The sequence below is a fragment of the Monopterus albus genome, unplaced genomic scaffold (genome assembly GCF_001952655.1).
Source record: "Monopterus albus unplaced genomic scaffold, M_albus_1.0 scaffold299.1, whole genome shotgun sequence".
NCBI classification, from domain to species: Eukaryota; Metazoa; Chordata; class Actinopteri; order Synbranchiformes; family Synbranchidae; genus Monopterus; species Monopterus albus.
In genome coordinates, this window is record NW_018128179.1 from 279,938 (window position 1) to 300,630 (window position 20,693).

The window sequence follows — 20,693 nt, forward strand, 5'->3', positions numbered from 1 at the left end:
AGTAGATGGTAGATCACTGCATCATTCATCAGGAATATCTGTGCAAGTCTGTATTGCAGCTTAATCATGTTGTGAATCCAGTTGTAAAACTTGTTAACTGTATATGAGCAAGGGGACTTCAGCACCATCAGTTCATTACGTTCCTGGAGGAAACCAATGGGGATCACCAGGACTTATTTTACCACTCTCGTGTCTGCTGTTTAAGTTTGGGCAATGTGTTTCAACGAGTGTTTGAGCTCAAAGAGGAGATTAGCACATTTTTGGAGTTAATGGGGAAATCCGACGAATTTCCTGAGCTGAGCAACAAGAACTGGCTTTGTGGCTTTGCGTTTGCTGTGGACATTTTTTCACACATGAATGAGCTGAAAAAAATGACAATTCCCTTCAGCTGGTGTCCTGTCCCCTGTCACAAGACCCTGAATCAGCACCACAGGAGCTGCAATTGGAACTAATAGATCTTCAGTCTGACTCCGTTTTAAAGGCAAAGTTCAACTCTCTTAAACTGAATTACTTTTATGCTTCACTTAACGAAGCCACGTTTCCAAACCTCCAGAGGACGGCATAGAAAATGCTGGCATTGTTTGGCTCGACCTATGTGTGTGAGCAGACGTTCAGCATCATGAACATCAACAAAGCCAGTCACAGATCCATGTTAACTTACGATCTATCCTGAAAAGAGCCACAACAAAAATAACTCCAGACTTTGACCAACAACAACAGACCAACAACACTGTTCCCACTGAAACTGAAAGATTAAACAAATATGTTAATTAGTGCGCTGAGAGGTGCTGGAGAGAGTCAGGCCAGCTGTCTCACTTTGCTTCCATTCTTAAACTTAAGTTAGGCTAACTAAGTCCTGACTCTGCCTTTAGTACTGTACTCTAAGTACTGTATTTCTTTAAATCCAGAATTCATTATGCACTATAGACAATAGAGCAAACTAATGACTGTAGTCTATGTATTTTGTCAGTCTATGCTGCTGATAATAAGCAACAGTTTTTCTTTATAGCTATTTATCTATTTAGATCATTTATAATCTAAAGGTGAAGCTGTAGAAAATGCAAGGATGAGATCTGGTCTTATGTCTTCCTGCAGGTACCTGTTCTCAGCCATGCTCCAGAGGGCCTTACTGGCCCCAATGGTGTGGCTCCTGGTCACTCTGCTAGATGGAAAGATCTTTATCTGTGCCTTCAGTGTCAGTGTAGACCCTACACTTTTCTCAGGTATCTGCAAACATGTAACATTCTACATAGAGAAATATATATTCAATAAATATTATCACTACACTCCATGCTATAGTGCACAGGTGTCAGTTTGTATGCTGCACCATGTGATATGTTTCCTCAGGCTTTCCCAACAGTACAGATCTGGATGTAATCAAAATCATGGCCAAGGTGCCCTGTAAGGAGGATGTTATCTTCAACAACACCTCTTTCCACAAAGCAGTTTCTCGTTACATTCGCTGCTATTCACAGGTAAATTGTTACACCTTCAGCATGCAAGTACATCTTTCTACTTTTAGTCTATAAAGGCCTTCATTCAGTGGAACTGTAATGCTCTGTCAGATCAAGGCGGTTTGTCATTTGTTCCAAACACCTAGGGCCTCATTTATCAAAGCATGCATACAGACAAACTGGTGTTTATCAAAGTTGGACACACACAAGTTCACTCAGTGAAAAATTATGACTCTGATCTGTTCTATATCCCTGTACTTACACAATTAGAGGTGAATTTACATATAGAAACAACTCCAAAACACCTAATATGAGCAAGCACAGCCCTCCAGCCTTAATGTGTAGTTACTTATTATGGGGCAAAATTAGCAAACATGACAAATGTACCGTATATGAAAAATGAAATAAAAAAATCACAATATGGTTAATATAGTATAGCATAAAAAAACCATACAATGCCATAGGCATGTGGCAAAGCTTTCCTGCACGCTTTGAAGTCATGGACATAAATCATGTTTCTGCGTTGTTACTGGCAGTATTGTGTTTTACATGGCTAACACTGCTCCCATGCTCTATTTTCCACTTTACTGGTGCTTGTGTAGCTAACGTTTCTCACCCTGTCTAGGCAGTTGGCTGGTCCATCCTTTTCTTCCTGATTGTGCTGGGAGCAATGGCACGCCTCATCAAGCCTTGTTTTGACGATCACGCCACCTTCCTGCAGACGCGCTACTGGAGCAACTACCTCGATCTGGAGCAGAAGCTTTTTGACGAAACCTGCATCCTACATGCTCGTGACTTTGCCCGGAAATGTGTGGTGCAGTTCTTTGAGGACATGAGAGAGGACACCATTCTCTGTCTTCCCCACCCGCCCTTCATCACCAACTTTGGAGAGGAATGGGAGGATGAAGAAGAGGAGAGACTTCATGGGATAACCAAGCAAGAGCAGATGGACCAGTTGCTCAACAAGTGGTACTACAGTAAACCTGAACTGAACGTGACCAGGATTGCCCACAGGCCCAGAATGTGTGTTACCTGGAAGGACTGTAAAGGGAAGACTTTATACAGTGATGTCTAGGGTTGGGAATCAAGAACCGGTTTCCAATAGGAACTGGTTGAAGTTTCACAGAACTGTAACATGTGTGTTTCGGTTCCTAACCAAGTGAACTGCTGTGAGTGTTATACAGTCCATAAAAGTTTCATGTACTGTATTTGTCAAGACCAGTTATGCGAACCTAATGCCATTTGCACATCAACCAAGCCTGTGAAGAGATGCTTCTGTTTACATCCTGGGCCATGGATTCATGACTGTGAATTGATAAAACTGAAACAATACGGAAGGCCCACCCTGCTGATGTCTAGGACATAATCATTGGTATGTGGTTGCAACATGAAGTATGTCATGATCCTCAGTACAGTTACTATGGGTTTTCCATCATCGGAACCTACCAAAACATGTTGAGCTGAGTAACGCTCATCACAGGTTCTGGGTTTGTTTCCATTGTCCCCCACGTTCTTTGTAGGTGCATTCGGGAGCTAAAATTTGGCACCCCTCAAGAGGTAGTACTAAACCACTTGCAGGTTTAGAGGTAAAATGAGGACTTTACCTGTTGCTTTAGAGATAAAACTGCAACCTCAGTAAGTGGACCACAGGCAAAGTGGGGTAGACATCACATTTCTGTAAGTTTATGTTCTGCTTGTTCAATAGCTGTTTGATAAACTGCTCATACAGTCTGTGTTACTGGCTGATTGTTGTAGTATGGAGTGATCCTTCATGCCCTCTGCTCAGCTGTGAGAGAGGGAGAAACGTGGGATTATGCCAGGTGGCAGATAAGGGCAGCACAGGATGTAATGCTCGTTAGGTTCTGACAATGGACATATTAGATGTAAGATATCTTTGCTTAGCAGTAAGCTTTGCTGAAATCAGACTGATATCCAGTTATTAATGATACAGAGCTTTCATCTACATTCTGCAGTCTTCATTTGTCAAATGGAGCTAGCATAAGTGTCATCACAGGACTGAATTGTGAACTATTGGTCATATGATAACAGGTAGCTCTTTGTGGACAGCAAGGGTAAATTCTCTCTGTTCAAAGATGCTATTTGATGTTAGATGTGGTGAATGTCCTATTTAATCATCTTAACAATGTGCTGTGAACCTTAAATACTTATATTAAAAATATATACACATATTAAAAAAAGAACAGTCCCACAGATGTCTCTGTACAAATCCTATTTGCCTGTGTTCAGTCTTTATGATGATGCAGCATTTGAATTATCTATTTCTCAAGTTATTGGCTCACAGAGACCCCAAGGTGTGCTGTCTGAACACAAGATCAAAATCAGTAGCCAGTGGACAGATGGAGAAAGACTGGGCACATTTGACACCAAAATGGATCTCTGAGAAGAGACAGTGGTCGTAGTGACTAAATTTCCTGCATTGAATACTTCAAAGACAACAAAATGGAACAATAAAAGCATAACATGTTTTGTACAACCAAATGTGTACACATAGATTACTTTAAAAATTGTTACCTATAGCGCCAAATCATGCTGCAAAGCTCATTTGAATATGGAAGGGTTGGTGCTGCCTGATTTTGCATACAGGTTGTTGATATGAAGCTCACCCACATAGGTTGATGGAAACATGCAAATGGCCATTTAAAAACAAACAAACTTTACAGACTCACAAAAAAATTTGCTTTCTACTTCGTTTCTTTTGCTTTTCTTTAAACATGCAGAAATAAATCTAAAAAAGTGTGTAAGCTGCTGCTCATAGTTACTTCCAGTTCTGCAGTTTCTCTCAGCACTCTGGAGCATTTTAGTCTCTTTTAGCTCAATGTTTTCAGCTTCTCTCTCATTTGGTTTCCAGCAGCAGGCACCTGGTTTCAGAAAGAAGCTCTGAAAAAGCCACAGTACCCTGTAAGGTCAACAGCAAAGAGAAGACAGGCACTGTTCAAGAATAGCTGGTGAACATAGAATAAGCAAGTGTTTGCTAACATATTCCTCATATAAGTTAATTTATGTTATTAATTTATACATATTGTCATACATTTCAAGGAAATCCAAGATCTTCTACTTTCGGCTGTTCTCGTTAGGGTTCACCACAGCAAATAATCTGTTTCCACCTAACTCTATCCTTGGCATCCTCTACTCTTGCCCCAGTTAACTTCATGTCCTCTTTTAGCACATCCATATATCTCCTCTTTGGCCTTCCTCTTGACCTCTTGCCTGGCAGCTCCATCTCCACCATCTTTCTACCAATATAACCACTATCCCTCCTCTGCACATGTCCAAACCATCTCAATCTGGCCTCTCTGACCTTGTCCCCACTTTTTCCACACTCCCCATCGCACTGGACTCTTGACCCTAAATACTTAAACTCTGCCACTCCTGACATCCTCACACAGCACCATAGCTCCTCTCTCGGCACCCTGTTGTACACTTTCTCTAAATCCACAAAGACACAATGCAGCTCCTTCCGACCATCTCTATACTTCTCCATTAACATTCTCAGAGCAAAAATTGCATCAGTAGTGCTCTTTCTGGGCATGAAGCCATAATGCTGCTCACAGATATCAACTTCCTTTCTTAGCCTAGCTTCCACTGCTCTTTCCCATAACTTCATTGTGTGGCTCATCAACTTTATACCTCTGTAGTTGCTACAACTCTGCACATCACCCTTGTTCTTAAAGATCCAGAGCCTTCCTCACCTCATCCTTTCTAATCTTTGCTACTTCCTGCTCTATAATATTCACGTCTCCCCCCCTTCTTTCCCTTTCACCTTCTTTTCCTCATTCATCAGCTCTTCAAAATACTCCTTCCATCTTCTCTGCACACTCTCCTCACTTGTTAGCACCTTTCCATCTCTGTCTTTAATCGCCCTTATCTGTTGCACATCTTTCCCATTTCTATCTCTCTGTCTCGATAATCTGTACAAGTCCTTCTCACCTTCCCTTGTGTCTAACCTGGCATACAACTCATCATATGCTTTCTGTTTGACCATTGCCACCTCCCTCTTCACTCTACGCTGCAGTTCCTTGTAATCCTGTTTACTTTCTTCAGTCCTTTCTACGTCCCACTTCTTTTTAGCTAGCCTCTTCCTCTGAATGCTGTCCTATACTTCTTCGTTCCACCACCACATTTCTTTATCTTCTTTCCTCCTTCCAGATGACACACCTAGCACCTTCCTACCTGTCTCCAAGATACTTAGCTGAAAATTACAAAGGCTAGCTTCATGGCAGTGTGAGAAGAAAAGTCATGGGATCACCAAAGTCCATCATCTGGAGACCCTGAATCACAGTATCTATATAAGATTCCAGTTAAGATCATGAAATATTTGGGCCTGGATCAGTGTGTTGGACCATACCACTGCCATGGCCAAAACCCACCATCGTGTCTAATTAAGGTGCTGTTCTATCACAAGCCTCCTGGTTCAATGATCTAATGAATGAATGAACAACATTTTTCCTAAACAATTACCCTCACTTGATGTTTTGATGATGGTGCGGGGAGCACTGTCTACCAGGTCACGCTGACATTCCCCATAGTTCAGCTCGGTTGAGATCTGAGCCAGAGCCTCTGTATAAGTGACTGTTATATATTAAGGATGTAACAATATTTGGAATTTTGCCATAATGGGATAAAAAAAATTCTTGATAATGCTGTGACAGTATCTGCCAGGATATTATATACTGTATGTGGTTGATTTGCTAGTTTAACTCAAACGGCAACCTCAGTGGCTGAGAAATAAAGCAGATGAAGATGAAGAAGTTCCAAAACCTGCAGTTCCTTGAATGGCCACTTGAGGCAGGTTCCAAAAGGGAGTCAATCCTCAGAGCCAATCCCAGCTGACAATGGGCGAGAGGCAGGGTCCACCCTGGACAGGTCACTAGTATATTACAGGGCTGATATGTAGACAAACAACCCACACACCCATGGACAGTTCAGAGTCACCAATCAATTTAAGCTGCATGGCTTTGGACTGTGGGAGGAAGCTGGCATACCCAGAGAGAACCCATGCAGGCAGGAGGAGAACACAGAAAGGCACCAGGTCGGCCTGGGCTCAAACCCAGAACTTTCTTGCTGTGAGGCAACAGCACTAACCACTGTGCTGCCCAACACAACCACAGAGAGACACAAAACAAAGATCAAGTAAAAAAATGACCCCAATAGATACAGTATGACTACAAAAGGTTTAAGGGTTGATTGTTTACAGTCATTCTGTCTCTTGTGGGGTTTCAAACAGGAGGGGCTGTCCACACTTGCTTTTTAGCATGCCTTTAACAGTATTACATGTAGACAAAATAGTGACTGTCACTTTTCAGGTTTTAGCAGTCCCTGAAGTGTTGGGTGTTCTTGCATTGGTTTGGTTAATCAAATAATTTTCATTTGTATCCCCTTGGACAAGAAGACATTTCCAAAAATGTTATAAAATTCTCACTGAAATTTAATGTGGATTAATAATTATCCTTAAACTCAGTGCAGTTTAATTCAAGATTCAAAGTGTTTATTGTCATATACACAGTATGGAAACGTGTTTCTCTGCACAATGAAATTCTTACTTTGCCCTCCACACTGAATGCCAAACAAAACAACTGAAATATAAAGTAGATAAACAGTGGCATTAAGATCTAAAGGCATTTCAACCAGTGAGTGAAAAGAAATATAATAAAAAGTATATAAAAATATAACATATATAATGGCTTGTTGATTGTGTGTTTTAAACATGGGTGGGTTCCTGAGCTGCCCTGCTTTGCTATCGCATTACTCTGGGTTCTCCAACACATGCTTTCACTTACATACCACATTTTGTACTTTTTTTAAACTGGGAGGAAACTGGAGGGCGGTTCCTTACTGTGAGTCATCACTAGTGCTCAGACTGCTAATATGGACTCAAAGTTGCTCACAAAAACAGGACCTCTCTTTTTATCCTTACACATAACACACTGATTTTATGTTTTGGACTCAACAGTTTTTCTTTCGTTGTCCTTGTATTGGATGGATTTATATAGACTGAGTCACATATTCCACTTCAGGATAAGCCACAGCGTGAGTTTGCATGACTGCATTTCATAGTAACTCTTTGTTTTCAATTGCAATCTGAGGAGGCTATTAACAGTCTCTTTTTATTTATTCATTTATGAAAGCATGATGTATTTGGAACACATATTCTGCCAGCAAACTAGATCCATTCATACAGAACAGTTGTTACAAAACTTACTGCAAGCTTGTTTGAAACAAAAATCTGTCTTAAACCCTTAGTTTCTTATTTATTTCTCTTGTCTGTTTGTCTGCAGCCTGACGTTGCTGTAAACCAAGTACCTTATCAGTATTATTCACCATAAAAACCCAACATGGCTGCAGCTGCACTCATCACAGAGAACTTTAAGTTTGTGTCCCTCTTCTTCAAGAGTAAAGATGTGATGATCTTCAATGGTCTCATTGCTCTGGGAACCGTGGCTGGCCAGACTGCATACAATATTTTTGCTTTTGACTGCCCTTGTTCTTCTGGGAGGAACTACCGCTATGGCCTGGCTGCCATCGGTGTTCCAGCACTGGTGTTTTTCCTCATAGGAATAATGATAAACAAGAGCACCTGGGACCTTGTGACTGAGTGTCTGCTCAGAAAGTGTCGGAAGCTGTCGGGAGCTGCAGCCTTTGCACTGCTAGGAAGTATCTTCGGTCGAGCTGTGGTGGCCCCACTGACATGGGTTGTTATCTCTTTGCTGCAGGGACAAGCATACACATGTGCCCTCAGTGAATTTATTGACCCCGGTACATTGGAGGGCTTCCCCTCAGGTCAGAGTTCAGAGGTCATGGCAAAATTTCCGTGTCAGCAAAGTGTTCCAGCGGAGCTGCATGGCTTCTTGGCTGAAACTGAACGGCGATTAAAATATGAATCTCAGGTAGTGGAGCATTTTATGATTTGTTTTTACAGGACTGTATTAGTGTTATCACCTAAGTGTTCTACTCTACTATAGTTTTGGCTGTTCCTGTTAGGGGTCGCCACAGCGAATCCAATTCACATGAGTAATTATCTCCTAAGTGTTCAATAGATGTTATTAGCACTCAGTAGTAGCCACCATTGAGGTCTGGACCTCAGTAACTTTTACAGTTTACTCCAAGATGTTCAACTGTCTGTGATGCTGTTCAGGACACAGAAAGGTTATAATAGATAACATTAAATGAATGAGTATGTCATGAATTCAAATGTTTAGGTGATAATACCAACAAGTCCTCCAGTCTAATATACAGTGGGTACGGAAAGTATTCAGACCCCCTTAAATTTTTCACTCTTTGTTATATTGCAGCCATATGCTAAAATCATTTAAGTTCATTTTTTTCCTCATTAATGTACACACAGCACCCCATATTGACAGAAAAACACAGAATGTTTGACATTATTGCAGATTTATTAAAAAAGAAAAACTGAAATATCACATGGTCATAAGTATTCAGACCCTTTGCTCAGTATTTAGTAGAAGCACCCTTTTGAGCTAATACAGCCATGAGTCTTTTTAGGAATGATGCAACAAGTTTTTCACACCTGCATTTGGGGATCCTCTGCCATTCCTCCTTGCAGATCCTCTCCAGTTCTGTCAGGTTGGATGGTAAACGTTGGTGGACAGCCATTTTCAGGTCTCTCCAGAGATGCTCAATGGGGTTTAAGTCAGGGCTCTGGCGGGACCATTCAAGAACAGTCACAGAGTTGTTGTGAAGCCACTCCTTCATTATTTTAGCTGTGTGCTTAGGGTCATTGTCTTGTTGGAAGGTGAACCTTCGGCCCAGTCTGAGGTCCTGAGCACTCTGGAGAAGGTTTTCGTCCAGGATATCCCTGTACTTGGCCGCATTCATCCTTCCCTCGATTGCAACCAGTCGTCCTGTCCCTGCAGCTGAAAAACACCCCCATAGCATGATGCTGCCACCACCATGCTTCACTGTTGGGACTGTATTGGACAGGTGATGAGCAGTGCCTGGTTTTCTCCACACATACCGCTTAGAATTAAGGCCAAAAAGTTCTATCTTGGTCTCATCAGACCAGAGAATCTTATTTCTCACCATCTTGGAGTCCTTCAGGTGTTTTTTAGCAAACTCCATGCGGGCTTTCATGTGTCTTGCACTGAGGAGAGGCTTCCGTCGGGCCACTCTGCCATAAAGCCCCGACTGGAGGAGGGCTGCAGTGATGGTTGACTTTCTACAACTTTCTCCCATCTCCCGACTGCATCTCTGGAGCTCAGCCACAGTCATCTTTGGGTTCTTCTGTACCTCTCTCACCAAGGCTCTTCTCCCCCGATAGCTCAGTTTGGCCGGACGGCCAGCTCTAGGAAGGGTTCTGGTCGTCCCAAACGTCTTCCATTTAAGGATTATGGAGGCCACTGTGCTCTTAGGAACCTTAAGTGCAGCAGAAATTTTTTTGTAACCTTGGCCAGATCTGTGCCTTGCCACAATTCTGTCTCTGAGCTCTTCAGGCAGTTCCTTTGACCTCATGATTCTCATTTGCTCTGACATGCACTGTGAGCTGTAGGGTCTTATATAGACAGGTGTGTGGCTTTCCTAATCACGTCCAATCAGTATAATCAATGTGTTTTTCTGTCAATATGGGGTGCTGTGTGTACATTAATGAGGAAAAAAATGAACTTAAATGATTTTAGCATATGGCTGCAATATAACAAAGAGTGAAAAATTTAAGGGGGTCTGAATACTTTCCATACCCACTGTATGTCATTTGCTCCTACTGTAGAATTAGGGCTGCTGACATTAAAGGAACACCGACGCAATTGTCCCAGGCCTTGTTTCCAAAAGGGCCCTCTAATTGTGAAACAATCTGCTGCAAGAATTTATCCAACATACACATGTGCAGAAATGCTTCATAGTATTTGTGAGTCACATAAAAGTTTATTTTTATGTTCCTATTTTTACTTAACATAGCAGTCAGAAGCAATCAGTCAATTGTATTCCGACGTGTGTGTTCCTATGTTCAATGTGTGGACTTTTTAGCTTCTACATATGTGCACCCAGGGTGTAATAACAGCAAGCCTGTTTTTTCAAATAAGAATAACAGTTACTGGCTGCCTAGGGAAGTTGGTAGCACATTTGCAAATGCCTTCAACAGCTGAGCTAAAATGGCATTTCAGTTTGACAGGAAACTTTAAGGCTTGTAATGAGCTTTACATTTTCAAACATCACATGTTCATCAACATAAAAACCAAAATATTTATAAGAAGCTACATACTACATATTGCTTGTCCATTGTATGAGGCCCAGTCCTCCTCTGGACACACCTAAAAATACCCGCCTGTTCCTCTTAAACCACCATCTGCAGTCCTCCTCGCCTCCCCCTGGGGCTCCTTGATGCTGGCCTCTGGCTGCCACCACGAGCTCCTCTTGGTCTACCTGTCCAAATTTAAGACCACAAGCTTGAGCTGTATGGAACTCACTGTGGTCTGGCTTTGCCCCAGTCTCATACCCTGCAATAAAGTTTTTTTACTTACTGACTGTCTTGCATTTGGGTCCAATCACACGGCACTTATTAAAGTAGGCTAAACAATTTTAATCCAATTAAATGTCAAACTTAACTTGAATTTATTACAGTTTACTCTTGTGAATATTTAACTAGTATTTGGATTTATTATTTTTATTTAATGTAATTTGGTTTTTAATTTAAAACCAAAACCATTAAAGAATAAATAACTGTTTTTCTTCTTCTTCTTTTTTAACAAAAGTTAAGTGAGAGGATCAATACCATATAGCTTAGCCTAAAGACTGAGGGGAGATGGTTAGCCTGGATCTGTCCACAGTTCACATATACACCTACCAACACCTCTAAAGCTCAATGATTAACTTTTTTTGTTAATTCATCATCATGTTGGTCCACCATATATTCAGCCTAAGTGGACTACTCCAGCTCAGTCAGAGGTTAAATATACAACTTCTACCAAATCTGAAACTGCCAGATTTAGGCCTAAATCTCTCATATCATTTTTATGTAACTTGTTGGGGGGAGCAAAAACATATTGAGCATACTGTACACAACAAATAAAAACAAACAAACCACATGGGGTCTAACAACCTCACTATGAGAATACTGAAGCTGTGCACATTTTGAGCACAAAGCTTTCAAATTTTACATTTACAATCCTTTAAAATTTTAACACATTTTGAGTAATTTAAACCCTTTTCAGACATGAACTCTTAGCCATCTCTTAGCTGGGGGGTAGCTGTGGCTCAGGAGGTAGAGCAGGTTGTTTCCTAACTGGAGGATTAGTGGTTTGTTTAGTCAACATGTCGAAGTGTCCTTGAGCAAGACACTGAACCCCCAGTTGCTCCCGGTGATAACACCAGTGTGTGAGTGTGAATAGGTGAATGGCCAAATAGTGTGAAAGCACTTTGAGTGTGCTGCAATGCACAGAAAAGTGCTATGCAAGTATAAGACCATTTAACTCTCTGGGTGCTATTTCACTTCTATGCATCATGTCTGAACAAATCCCTGAGTTATGTAGCTGGCAAGGTGTGACTGGAAATCTTACCTGGTCCGAACTAGTCAAATAGCTGCTTACATTCTTTTCAGCTATGTGTGGTCAGATTGCTAGTAAGGGCATGCTCAAGATGATGACGGTGCTATGTCAGACATACTTGCATGCTATGTTTTTTCTGATTCACTGCAGGAGCAGATTACAAAGTATTGTTATAGAGTGCGGTAAGATTGTTGGAACTCATTTCAATGATCTTTCTAGCCTGTACAAGACTAGAACCTTGAAGAAGGCTGAGTCTGTTGGAGATTTCTATCATTAAAGGGAGGTTTTCCTCCCTGCTGTCGCCAAGTGCTTGCTCAAGGGGGATTGGTTGGGTTTTCCTCTATAATAGCAGTGATAATGGTAAGGTCTAGACCTTAGTTTGTAAAGTGCCCTAAGATGACTTTTGTTGTGATTTGGTGCTATACAAATAAAATTTGAATTTGAAAATACTAGAACTAATCGCAATGTCAGTGGAGATAGAAAATAATGAACCAGATTGCTAATAAAGTTAATACACATTTGCACTCCCTCAGTTCATTCACTCTCAAGCTCACTCAGCCATCACTGCTTTCTCTCAATTTGCCCTCCCTCAGTTCATTCAGCTCACTCAGCCATCACTGCTTTCTCTCTCTCTCTCAGTGGAGTGTATTTAAGGCAGGCAGTAAAATTGGTGCACAAATATAAAAAGAACATAACATCACTAGCTGGTACAAAGTTTATTTTAAACTGGTACAGAGAAGATATGGTTTAGCAGTGTGTGCTAACAGCTGGGAAAATTGCTTTGCATCTAGCTTGTGTGATGTTGGATATCACATAAATGTTGTGGCTGTACCTAGCTAGGTCCTGCTGTGTTTGAACAAAACTTTGCCGGGAACTTTGCATGCAACAACTCTATGTCTGAAAGGAAAAAAAAACAACAGCTACATGGCTACATGTAGTCTGTAAATCCATGGCTACCATGTCTGAAAGGGGCGTAAGGGCCTTTGGAGCTGTTGAGAGTTATAGTTTTCAAAGGAAAGCATCCTGACTTGGCTTGACATGCATCTTTTTTTCTCTTCAATTTGATGGAGCTTGGTTATTTCCTGCTTCTACATGTGTTTAGCTACAATAAACAAATCCAGGACCTAAAATGTGACAATGAAGATGCACAAAAGTTTATGAATTGACTGTAAATAATATTTGAGAAACATTCTCAACCGAGTGTGTATAACTAGGTGCTGAATCCTCTCCGTTATTCTATGAATTAGCTGTAGCCATGACAGTTTCAGCTTTGAACACAAAAGATCTTTCTGACATTTGATGGTGATGTTACAGACACATGTAATGAGTGATTGATAATAGCAGGTGCCTTATGAAGGTACAGTATGTCATGTATATGTCCTATACATGTGTTGCCATTGTTGAAAGATTGAGAATTTACAAGTACACAGGTAGAAAAAACAGTGAACACAAAAGTAAATGATTCATTACTTAAGGTGCTGACTTGGTGACTGTTCATTCTTTTCAGCTAATAGGCTGGCTTCTGGTGGCAGGAATGTCTGTGATGGTGTTCCTGATGCAGTGTGTGAAGCGCTGCTGTTCTCCTCTTAGCTACCAGCAGGAGGACTACTGGTCCCAATACCGCAATAATGAAAACATCCTCTTCCAACGCACGGCAGCTGTCCATGCCCGCCTCCTGGCTGCAGAGAGTGTTAAGAGCTTTTTTGGCTTTGTGGCACTGGAGAAGGAAGAGAAAGAGCTGCTGGCTGACTACCAGAGTGCTCGTCCTATTTGCAGCACTAACTGGAACAGAGTGACTGGTGTCTACCTCTACAGGGAGAAGAATGGGCTGCCTCTGTACAGCAGGCTCAACAAATGGGCCACATACAGCCTGGAGAATAACATGGAGGCCATGGAGAAAGAAATGGACATGCTTAGTTGAAAGTTTTCTTCAGTACTTTGGCTCAATGACTGGGACTAGGAAGATGTCATTATACTTCAAATGAAGTGCTCGGCCGCTATCTACTTGTAGACGCTGTGTTGTAGGCATCAGAACTGAAGTGAGTTTATTAAGTGTGTTTATTTTGAACACAGAATAAAACTGATGAGGTATCACATCAAATACTGTGCTGCTGTATTGTTTTCAATGTAATACAAGACATAGATGATTTACACATCACTATTTTCAGTTTTAATTTAGATTTTACATACTGTCCCAACTTTTTATGATTTGGTGTATAAAATTTGTCTTTGTACAGGACCATATATCCCAAATACTAGGCTACTCCACTTTAGACCTACCTTGCAATGCTTATTTGAATAATAACAGATAAAAGCAGTCATTAAAAAGCTTGAGACCACAGAATCTGCCTTTACCCTAAATGTTCCCTTTTTATTTTAGAATTAATGCACCCTTTGTTTTTTCTTCTTCCTTTCGGGAGTTCTGGTTTATTTTAATATTGTCATGGTGATGTAGCCTATATGTTGAATGAATGAATAAATGAATGCATATAGTCTACTGCTTTTACAGGTTTGTGCAGAATCTCAGAAATGCACCACTGTAGGCACTGTGTAGGCCTATATATGGAATAATTATTAAATTCAAATTGGAAATGCTTTTAGAAAAATCAGAAAGATGCTTAACAAACAAACCACACACACACAGACAGCATGTGTGTACTGTATGTATAAAGTACTGTGAAAAAAATGAATAAACTACACACGCTGCCCTCCATTTCTTTGGTTAGCACCAGGGAATGGAGGAGATGAACAAATGCACATGCACTTAATCTAATTGCCTAACACTGCAATCAGGGTTCTTATATCTGTACTTTATACAATATATCTAGCACCTTGCCATATCCATGCTGATTTTGTACTTTTAATTTATCATGCATTTTTAATCTGTCACTGTGTTTTTAATGTGTGGATTGTTTTGCTTTGTTTTAAAAGGGTGACTATTACAGATGTGTGTTGAGCATTATGATGAAGGGAGAACGGTATCTCGCTTCCATATATACTGAAAATGTATGATAAAAGTGACAATAAACTACTGAACTGAACTGAAAAGGTCTTAGTTCAGGTACAGTTCTTTATTGCTAAAAGAAATCTAACAAAAGAGCAAAAGATATACGGTGTACCACTGGAAACGTTTAACTCCTGATATCTGGAGGTGTGGTTTGACAAAAGATTGACATGGAAAGATATTCTAAAAAACTGATAGCAAAATGTAAAAAGATACTGAATATCATGTGATGTCTGGCAGGAGCAGACTGGGGAGCTAGCCGTTCAACACTGTAGAGTATATTTAGGATTCATTAGATAAATGCTTGACTGGATGTGTTGTATATGGCTTTGCAGTGAAAACTTCACTTAATAAGCTCACCGTGTGTAACACCTTGTTGAACAGACTGGACATCATACAGTATCAAGTTTTAAGACTGTGCTGTGGAGCCATGAAGACAACACCAGTTTCGGCCCTACAGGTGGAAATGGGTGAATTACCTCTGGCCTTATGAAGAACACAATTGGCACTAACTTATTGGGCTAACCTAAAAGGGCACAAAGGGGGTTACCCCGCAAAAAGACTACTGGAAACTTGTCAAGAAAAAGAGAAAGGTCAGCAGAGGAGTTTTGGATGGATGATAGAAGGTAAAATTAGTGAGGCAAGCTTGGAGGACAAAAAAATAAGTCCTACTGTTCCATTATCTGTGATCCCACCTTGGATGTTTGTGGAAGTAAATATAGGTATGAGCTTTTGTAGAAATAGAGAAGAATGACAGTGTGACACAACATGAAGTAATTGGATATATAAATAAAAAGTATGCAGGATTTCTTAAAATATATACAGATGCATCTAAGACAGTGAATGGTAAAATTGGTTCAGCATTCATTATACTGGAATTACATGTGAAATCAAATAAACGGACCAGTGATAATCTCTCAGTATACACAGGAGAATTGCTAGCTATTGTACTAGCATTAGAATGGGTACTTAAACCATTGAAAGTACTCACTGGATCAGATTCCAGCAGTTCTTTAGTGAGTATTCAAAACATCCAGTCAGACTCAAGGCAAGACATAATACTGGAAATAGCTTGTATACTATTCGGATATCAGAGGGCTGGAATAGATATTAGGCTAGTTTGGATACCAGCACATACTGGGGTTGAAGGAAATGAATTAGCAGATAAATTTGCAAAGGCTGCGCTAAAAAAATGAAATGTTTGTGTGGAAGTAAGCTATAGTAAGACTGAGGTAAAGAGTTTGATTAAAAGGAAACTGAAAGAAAAATGTCAAGAACTGTGGGACAAAGATGGCAAAGGTAGGTTCTATTATAACATTCAAAGGAAAGTAGGAGAAATGAGAGGAAGTACTGGAAATAGAAAGAAAGAAGATATGGTATCAAGATTGAGATTTGGGCATACTGGTTTAAATTGTACATTGAAGTTAATCAAGAAGCACACTACAGGGGAATGTGAGATATATAGAGTACAAGAAACAGTGGAACATGTTTTAATGAGCTGTCCCAGGTTCAGGCGGGAGAGGTAATTATTTAAAAATACCGTTTCAAGAGGTGGAATGAACTTTAGTTTACCGGAGGTGTTGGGACAAAGGTCAAGGGATATAAAATACAGAACATTTATTAGGTTTTTAGAGGGCACAGGGTTACACAAGATAATATAAGGTGAACTGAGTGGGGTTATTTAGGTGTGGTAGTAGGTAGGGACCGTTCTGATCCACACTCCAGTCTGAAAGGTGGCGGTAATGCACCTAAAGCTGGTTGCCAACCGCCATTAAAAACAGCTGAAGAAGAAGAAGAAGAAGAAGAAGAAGAAGAAGACGTGCGGCTACACTTCAATCACAGGTGGCAGATTTGACAGGAGAGGCGCGAATAAATGGCTGTCATGACCTCATTGTATAGTGGACAAGGCAGAAGATGTCTGAGAAACTGAGGTAAAAATTTGAGGACAACCGGGCTAATTAATGTAATAAAAAGAAATGGGACATTGGCGAAGACCAAAGACAGAAGGTGGCAGTAGCGCAACATGAAGGATGCCGACTGCTATAAAACCCCAAAGAGAAAGACGAAGAAGACTGAGTTATTTTTCTGGCGGGCCAATTCAAAGCAGAAACAAGATGGAGTTAATGTCAGCGTTGCAGTGTTTGAAGTTAAATGAAATCCCAGAAGGTATCGTTATGTTTTGTGTATGTTGTACGCATAATTATTCTGTTATTTTGAATTACCAGAAAAATATGGTAGTGTAATATAGTCGTCTTCAAACGTTACCAAGGCTTAACAACTGAATTGGCAGGCTCATAAAAGGAGTTCGGCACGAAGTCCCTGACATAATGTTAATTGGAACAGCCGAAATTACGTTACCATCATTACAATTTTACTTTAACCACTAATATAAACAATCCTTGAATGCTTACAGTTATCGTAACGCTAACTGTGTAAGGGTGAAGTTTAATGCCTTACCTTTCTAATCATACATCATGTTAATTATTTACGTTAGGTTTGTTTTAACTGGAGTCGTCAAAAGAGCACTAACACCGGTGATTTAACCGTAAACTGATTAGATCCTTACGGGGACACTCGTACCCTTTTGCCGTAAACACCAGGCTCGCCTGGTTTCAGTGAGGTATTATTGCAATTTCTGTAATATATCCACGGTTACTAGCTTGTTCCCGTCTCGATCAAGTGTACTTCAATGTTAAAAACACATTCGTTATTGTACTTACGTCCTTAGTAAGATATCCTACTTCAATAACTCAAACTGTGCAGTAAAGGCGCCTTATTATCCATTTTATAAGTTGGTGCATACCTTCATCTCCTGGCTTTTTTTTTGTTAAAATGTCTTCTCATTTCCAACACTTGCAAAATAGGAGCTAACAGATAAACTAAAATTTGGCGCACACGTGTGTGTATTCTTTGTGTTAAGGGTAGGTTAGGCCTGGAAAATGGTGTTGTTTACTGTGGGGCTGTGAAGATTTATGACAGCATGGCCTGACACTCCCCTCTTTGGGGCAAAATTATGGATAAATATAATTTTACTCATATAATGAGCTTCTATATGAATGCTCTTCCATTCTTTGGCACATTTGTGTGTTGACTGTCTCAATTTATCAATTACAACAATAAATTTGCAACTATTTTGTTAATTGATAAATGTTTCAGTAACTTTTGAAGCAAAAAATATTACTATTAGAAGAATAAAATGACAAAATAAAGCCCTGGGCTCTGAGATACTTTTTGTTTTGCTGACATCTTACAGCAAAAAATTCATTGGTAAAGCTAGACGGTATTAGGCAAATTAATAGATGATGAAAATAATCACTTCATGCAGCCCTATTTTTAGCAGTTCTCTTTCTAGGTGAAATCAGGTCTGTTGTTCTGTTGCATCACTTCAGGTAATTTGATAAACAATGTGATTTCCAGACTGGGTGGACGCAGTTTGGGACTCAGATTTCACTGAGAGAAAACCACTGGATGACACCATAGAAGAAGAACTTGTAGTCAGTGGGGACAAGGCCTTCCGAAAACTGTGCCAGTGTTTACTGGTCCCTGATGCTAACCAACAGTGGTCTGCAGGCAGAGATGGCGCTGTAGAGGTAAGAGTGAACTGTCCTGTGCTCTGTGGAACAGTAATGCAAGGAATATTATTATTATTTGTATGTTAGTATTTTTGCTTTGTATAGGATTTCTTTTATTACAAGGAAAGTGCTATACTGGCAGTTTATTATGATTTAATCCGTGAACTTAGTTGTGTATATTTAACATTTTTATTATTCTAAATCACCTTGTATGTTTATAGAGTGCTTTTCTACTTAATACACTATCCTTGATTTCATCTTCTTCCTAGTGCACAAAAATGTGCATGCATAGACTTAACATTATAGAATACTTTAGATTTTTTTTTAGAAAGTTATTATAATTATTGTTAATAGTGGTAGTATTGGTCTTATTACTTCTGCCAACAGGGTTTTCCGACAGCCTATGTGTTTTTTTTTTTTTCTTGATTGTGTAAAATGTGTGAAGTTACATTATATGTTTTAATTGGACCTGGAATTTGTGACTTTGCTGCTCAAACTGTATGTTCATTCACTTGGGCATGACATGACTGTTCACACTAGATGTTTAAACAAACCCTGGGTCAGGTGGGTTAAAGCTACATTAAGTAACATTATTCAAATATTTTTATTAGAAACATTCCCCAGAACTTATCTTAATGGGGAGAGTTGCTGTTGAAGGCTCCTGTGACTACAGACTCATCAAACAGCCTGGCAGCAGTGCAGAGATATTCCCTTCTAAAAGTTTCTGACCAGGATGCAACTCTTAACCAATCAGAGAAAGGGTGGGAGCTCATGGCTGTCAATATATAAATGCAATTGAGCTATATTAACTAGGGATTGGCATTTCCAGTTAAAAGGCTATTCAATATTTACTGTGAACTATTTGACAAATGAATGGTTGAAGAAACACTGCAAGGGGCTATGTTGGTCAAGAGGGAGTGAGGCATTACAGGGGGAGTGTTACAGGCGTGCATGTTACGGTCCTGTTATGACAAGTTGACGTGACTTCATTTGTGTTTCCAGCTTGCAAGATTCCATTGTGTTTTGGTTAGCTGTGCTGGTAATGTAGCCTACTCTGTGTTAGCACCAATTCTACCACCAGTATATTGGCACGGATAGATAAAAAAACACTGTTAACATCCAGTACCCTAACTAATGAAAACACTTGGGTGTTGTTATAGTGTGTTAACTATGGCTACAGTTTGAGAGTGAATAGCAGTGATTATCTCATGCTAACAAGGTAAACAAAAGAGTCTTCTTCCCGTGGGTGTCCATGTTCTGGCTGTTCCATGTAGGTGATTGGTCAACAGTGCACCTTTGCCGATTGATGTCACTGCAGTGTGTCCAAACTTGAACCAGATCCAGCTTTTTCACCACAAGGGTGTGCGTGGGTTTGTCGGAGTCCCCTGGGGGTTTTTTCACACCTTTGAAACTCAGTCTGAGCTACGCAGTATGCAATTACAATACACAATTATTTGGATCTCTTAATGATCACATAGTCATAATTACGAGATCAGAGCCTCCAGTTTTTGTTCCTTTGGTTCTTTAATTCTTACTTAAAACAGGTTAGAACTACGGCCCAAATGATACATTGGTGATAAATCAAGAGGTGCAACAATCGATTAGTGGAGAGGGAAATGGCCGGTTTTCAGTTTGGTCGGCCTTGACCAGTGACTGGCCAATCACTCTGTGATGTCTGATTCTGCGCTGATCGGGTTTAAATCAAATCAAATCAAATTTTATTTGTATAGCGCCAAATCACAACAAAAGTCATCTCAGGACACTTTACAAAGTAAGGTCTAGACCTTACTGTTATCACTATTATTACATAGGGAAAACCCAACAAATCCCCCTTGAGCAAGCACTTGGCGACAGTGGGGAGGAAAAACTCCCTTTAACGGAAGAAACCTCCGACAGACCCCGGCTCTTGGTGGGCGGCCTTCTGCCTCGACCGGTTGGGGTGAGTGGATAGAGGAGAGACAAAAGAAGAAAAGCAACAAGACACAACAATCAAACACTGATCAGGTCGATGTGGCTGGTGACTGCTCGTCAGAGACATAGAGCTCCAGGGCCAGGGCAACCTGCAGAAAGGTACAAAGAGAGAGAGGACACACCACGGGAGAGAGGAGACACAGAGTTAGTAATGTGTAATGGTGGCATATAGAAACAT

The 20,693-nt window shown here is 40.3% G+C and overlaps 3 protein-coding genes across 3 annotated transcripts in view; all 3 read left to right on the forward strand.

Annotated features, from left to right (window-relative positions):
* Positions 1-2,530, forward strand: part of calhm3 (calcium homeostasis modulator 3) — a 5,085-nt gene extending 2,555 nt beyond the window's left edge. Inside the window, exons 2-4 of the mRNA XM_020623418.1 lie at positions 1,096-1,223; positions 1,348-1,475; positions 2,080-2,530. Coding sequence (XP_020479074.1) covers positions 1,096-1,223; positions 1,348-1,475; positions 2,080-2,529 — 706 coding nt within the window. The 3' untranslated portion in view covers position 2,530. The remainder of the gene's footprint in view (positions 1-1,095; positions 1,224-1,347; positions 1,476-2,079) is intronic.
* A 4,752-nt stretch (positions 2,531-7,282) lies between these two features.
* On the forward strand, positions 7,283-13,959 carry LOC109973671 (calcium homeostasis modulator family member 2). The gene is made up of 3 exons (XM_020623433.1): positions 7,283-7,502; positions 7,751-8,359; positions 13,476-13,959. The coding sequence occupies exons 2-3, from the start codon at positions 7,808-7,810 to the stop codon at positions 13,887-13,889; spliced, it is 966 nt and encodes a 321-aa protein (XP_020479089.1). The 5' UTR covers positions 7,283-7,502; positions 7,751-7,807; the 3' UTR covers positions 13,890-13,959.
* A 2,802-nt stretch (positions 13,960-16,761) lies between these two features.
* ncapd3 (non-SMC condensin II complex, subunit D3) overlaps positions 16,762-20,693 on the forward strand; it is a 73,912-nt gene continuing 69,980 nt past the window's right edge. Inside the window, 2 exon segments of the mRNA XM_020623432.1 lie at positions 16,762-17,138; positions 18,390-18,562. Coding sequence (XP_020479088.1) covers positions 17,003-17,138; positions 18,390-18,562 — 309 coding nt within the window. The 5' untranslated portion in view covers positions 16,762-17,002.

What these genes read in the sequence shown, in the direction of transcription:
- LOC109973671 (XM_020623433.1), top strand. Translation starts at nt 7,808, where the DNA reads ATGGCTGCAGCTGCACTCATCACAGAGAACTTTAAGTTTGTGTCCCTC. An exon ending in GATTAAAATATGAATCTCAG is followed by an intron (nt 8,360 to 13,475) that starts GTAGTGGAGCAT and finishes CATTCTTTTCAG; the next exon opens with CTAATAGGCTGGCTTCTGGT.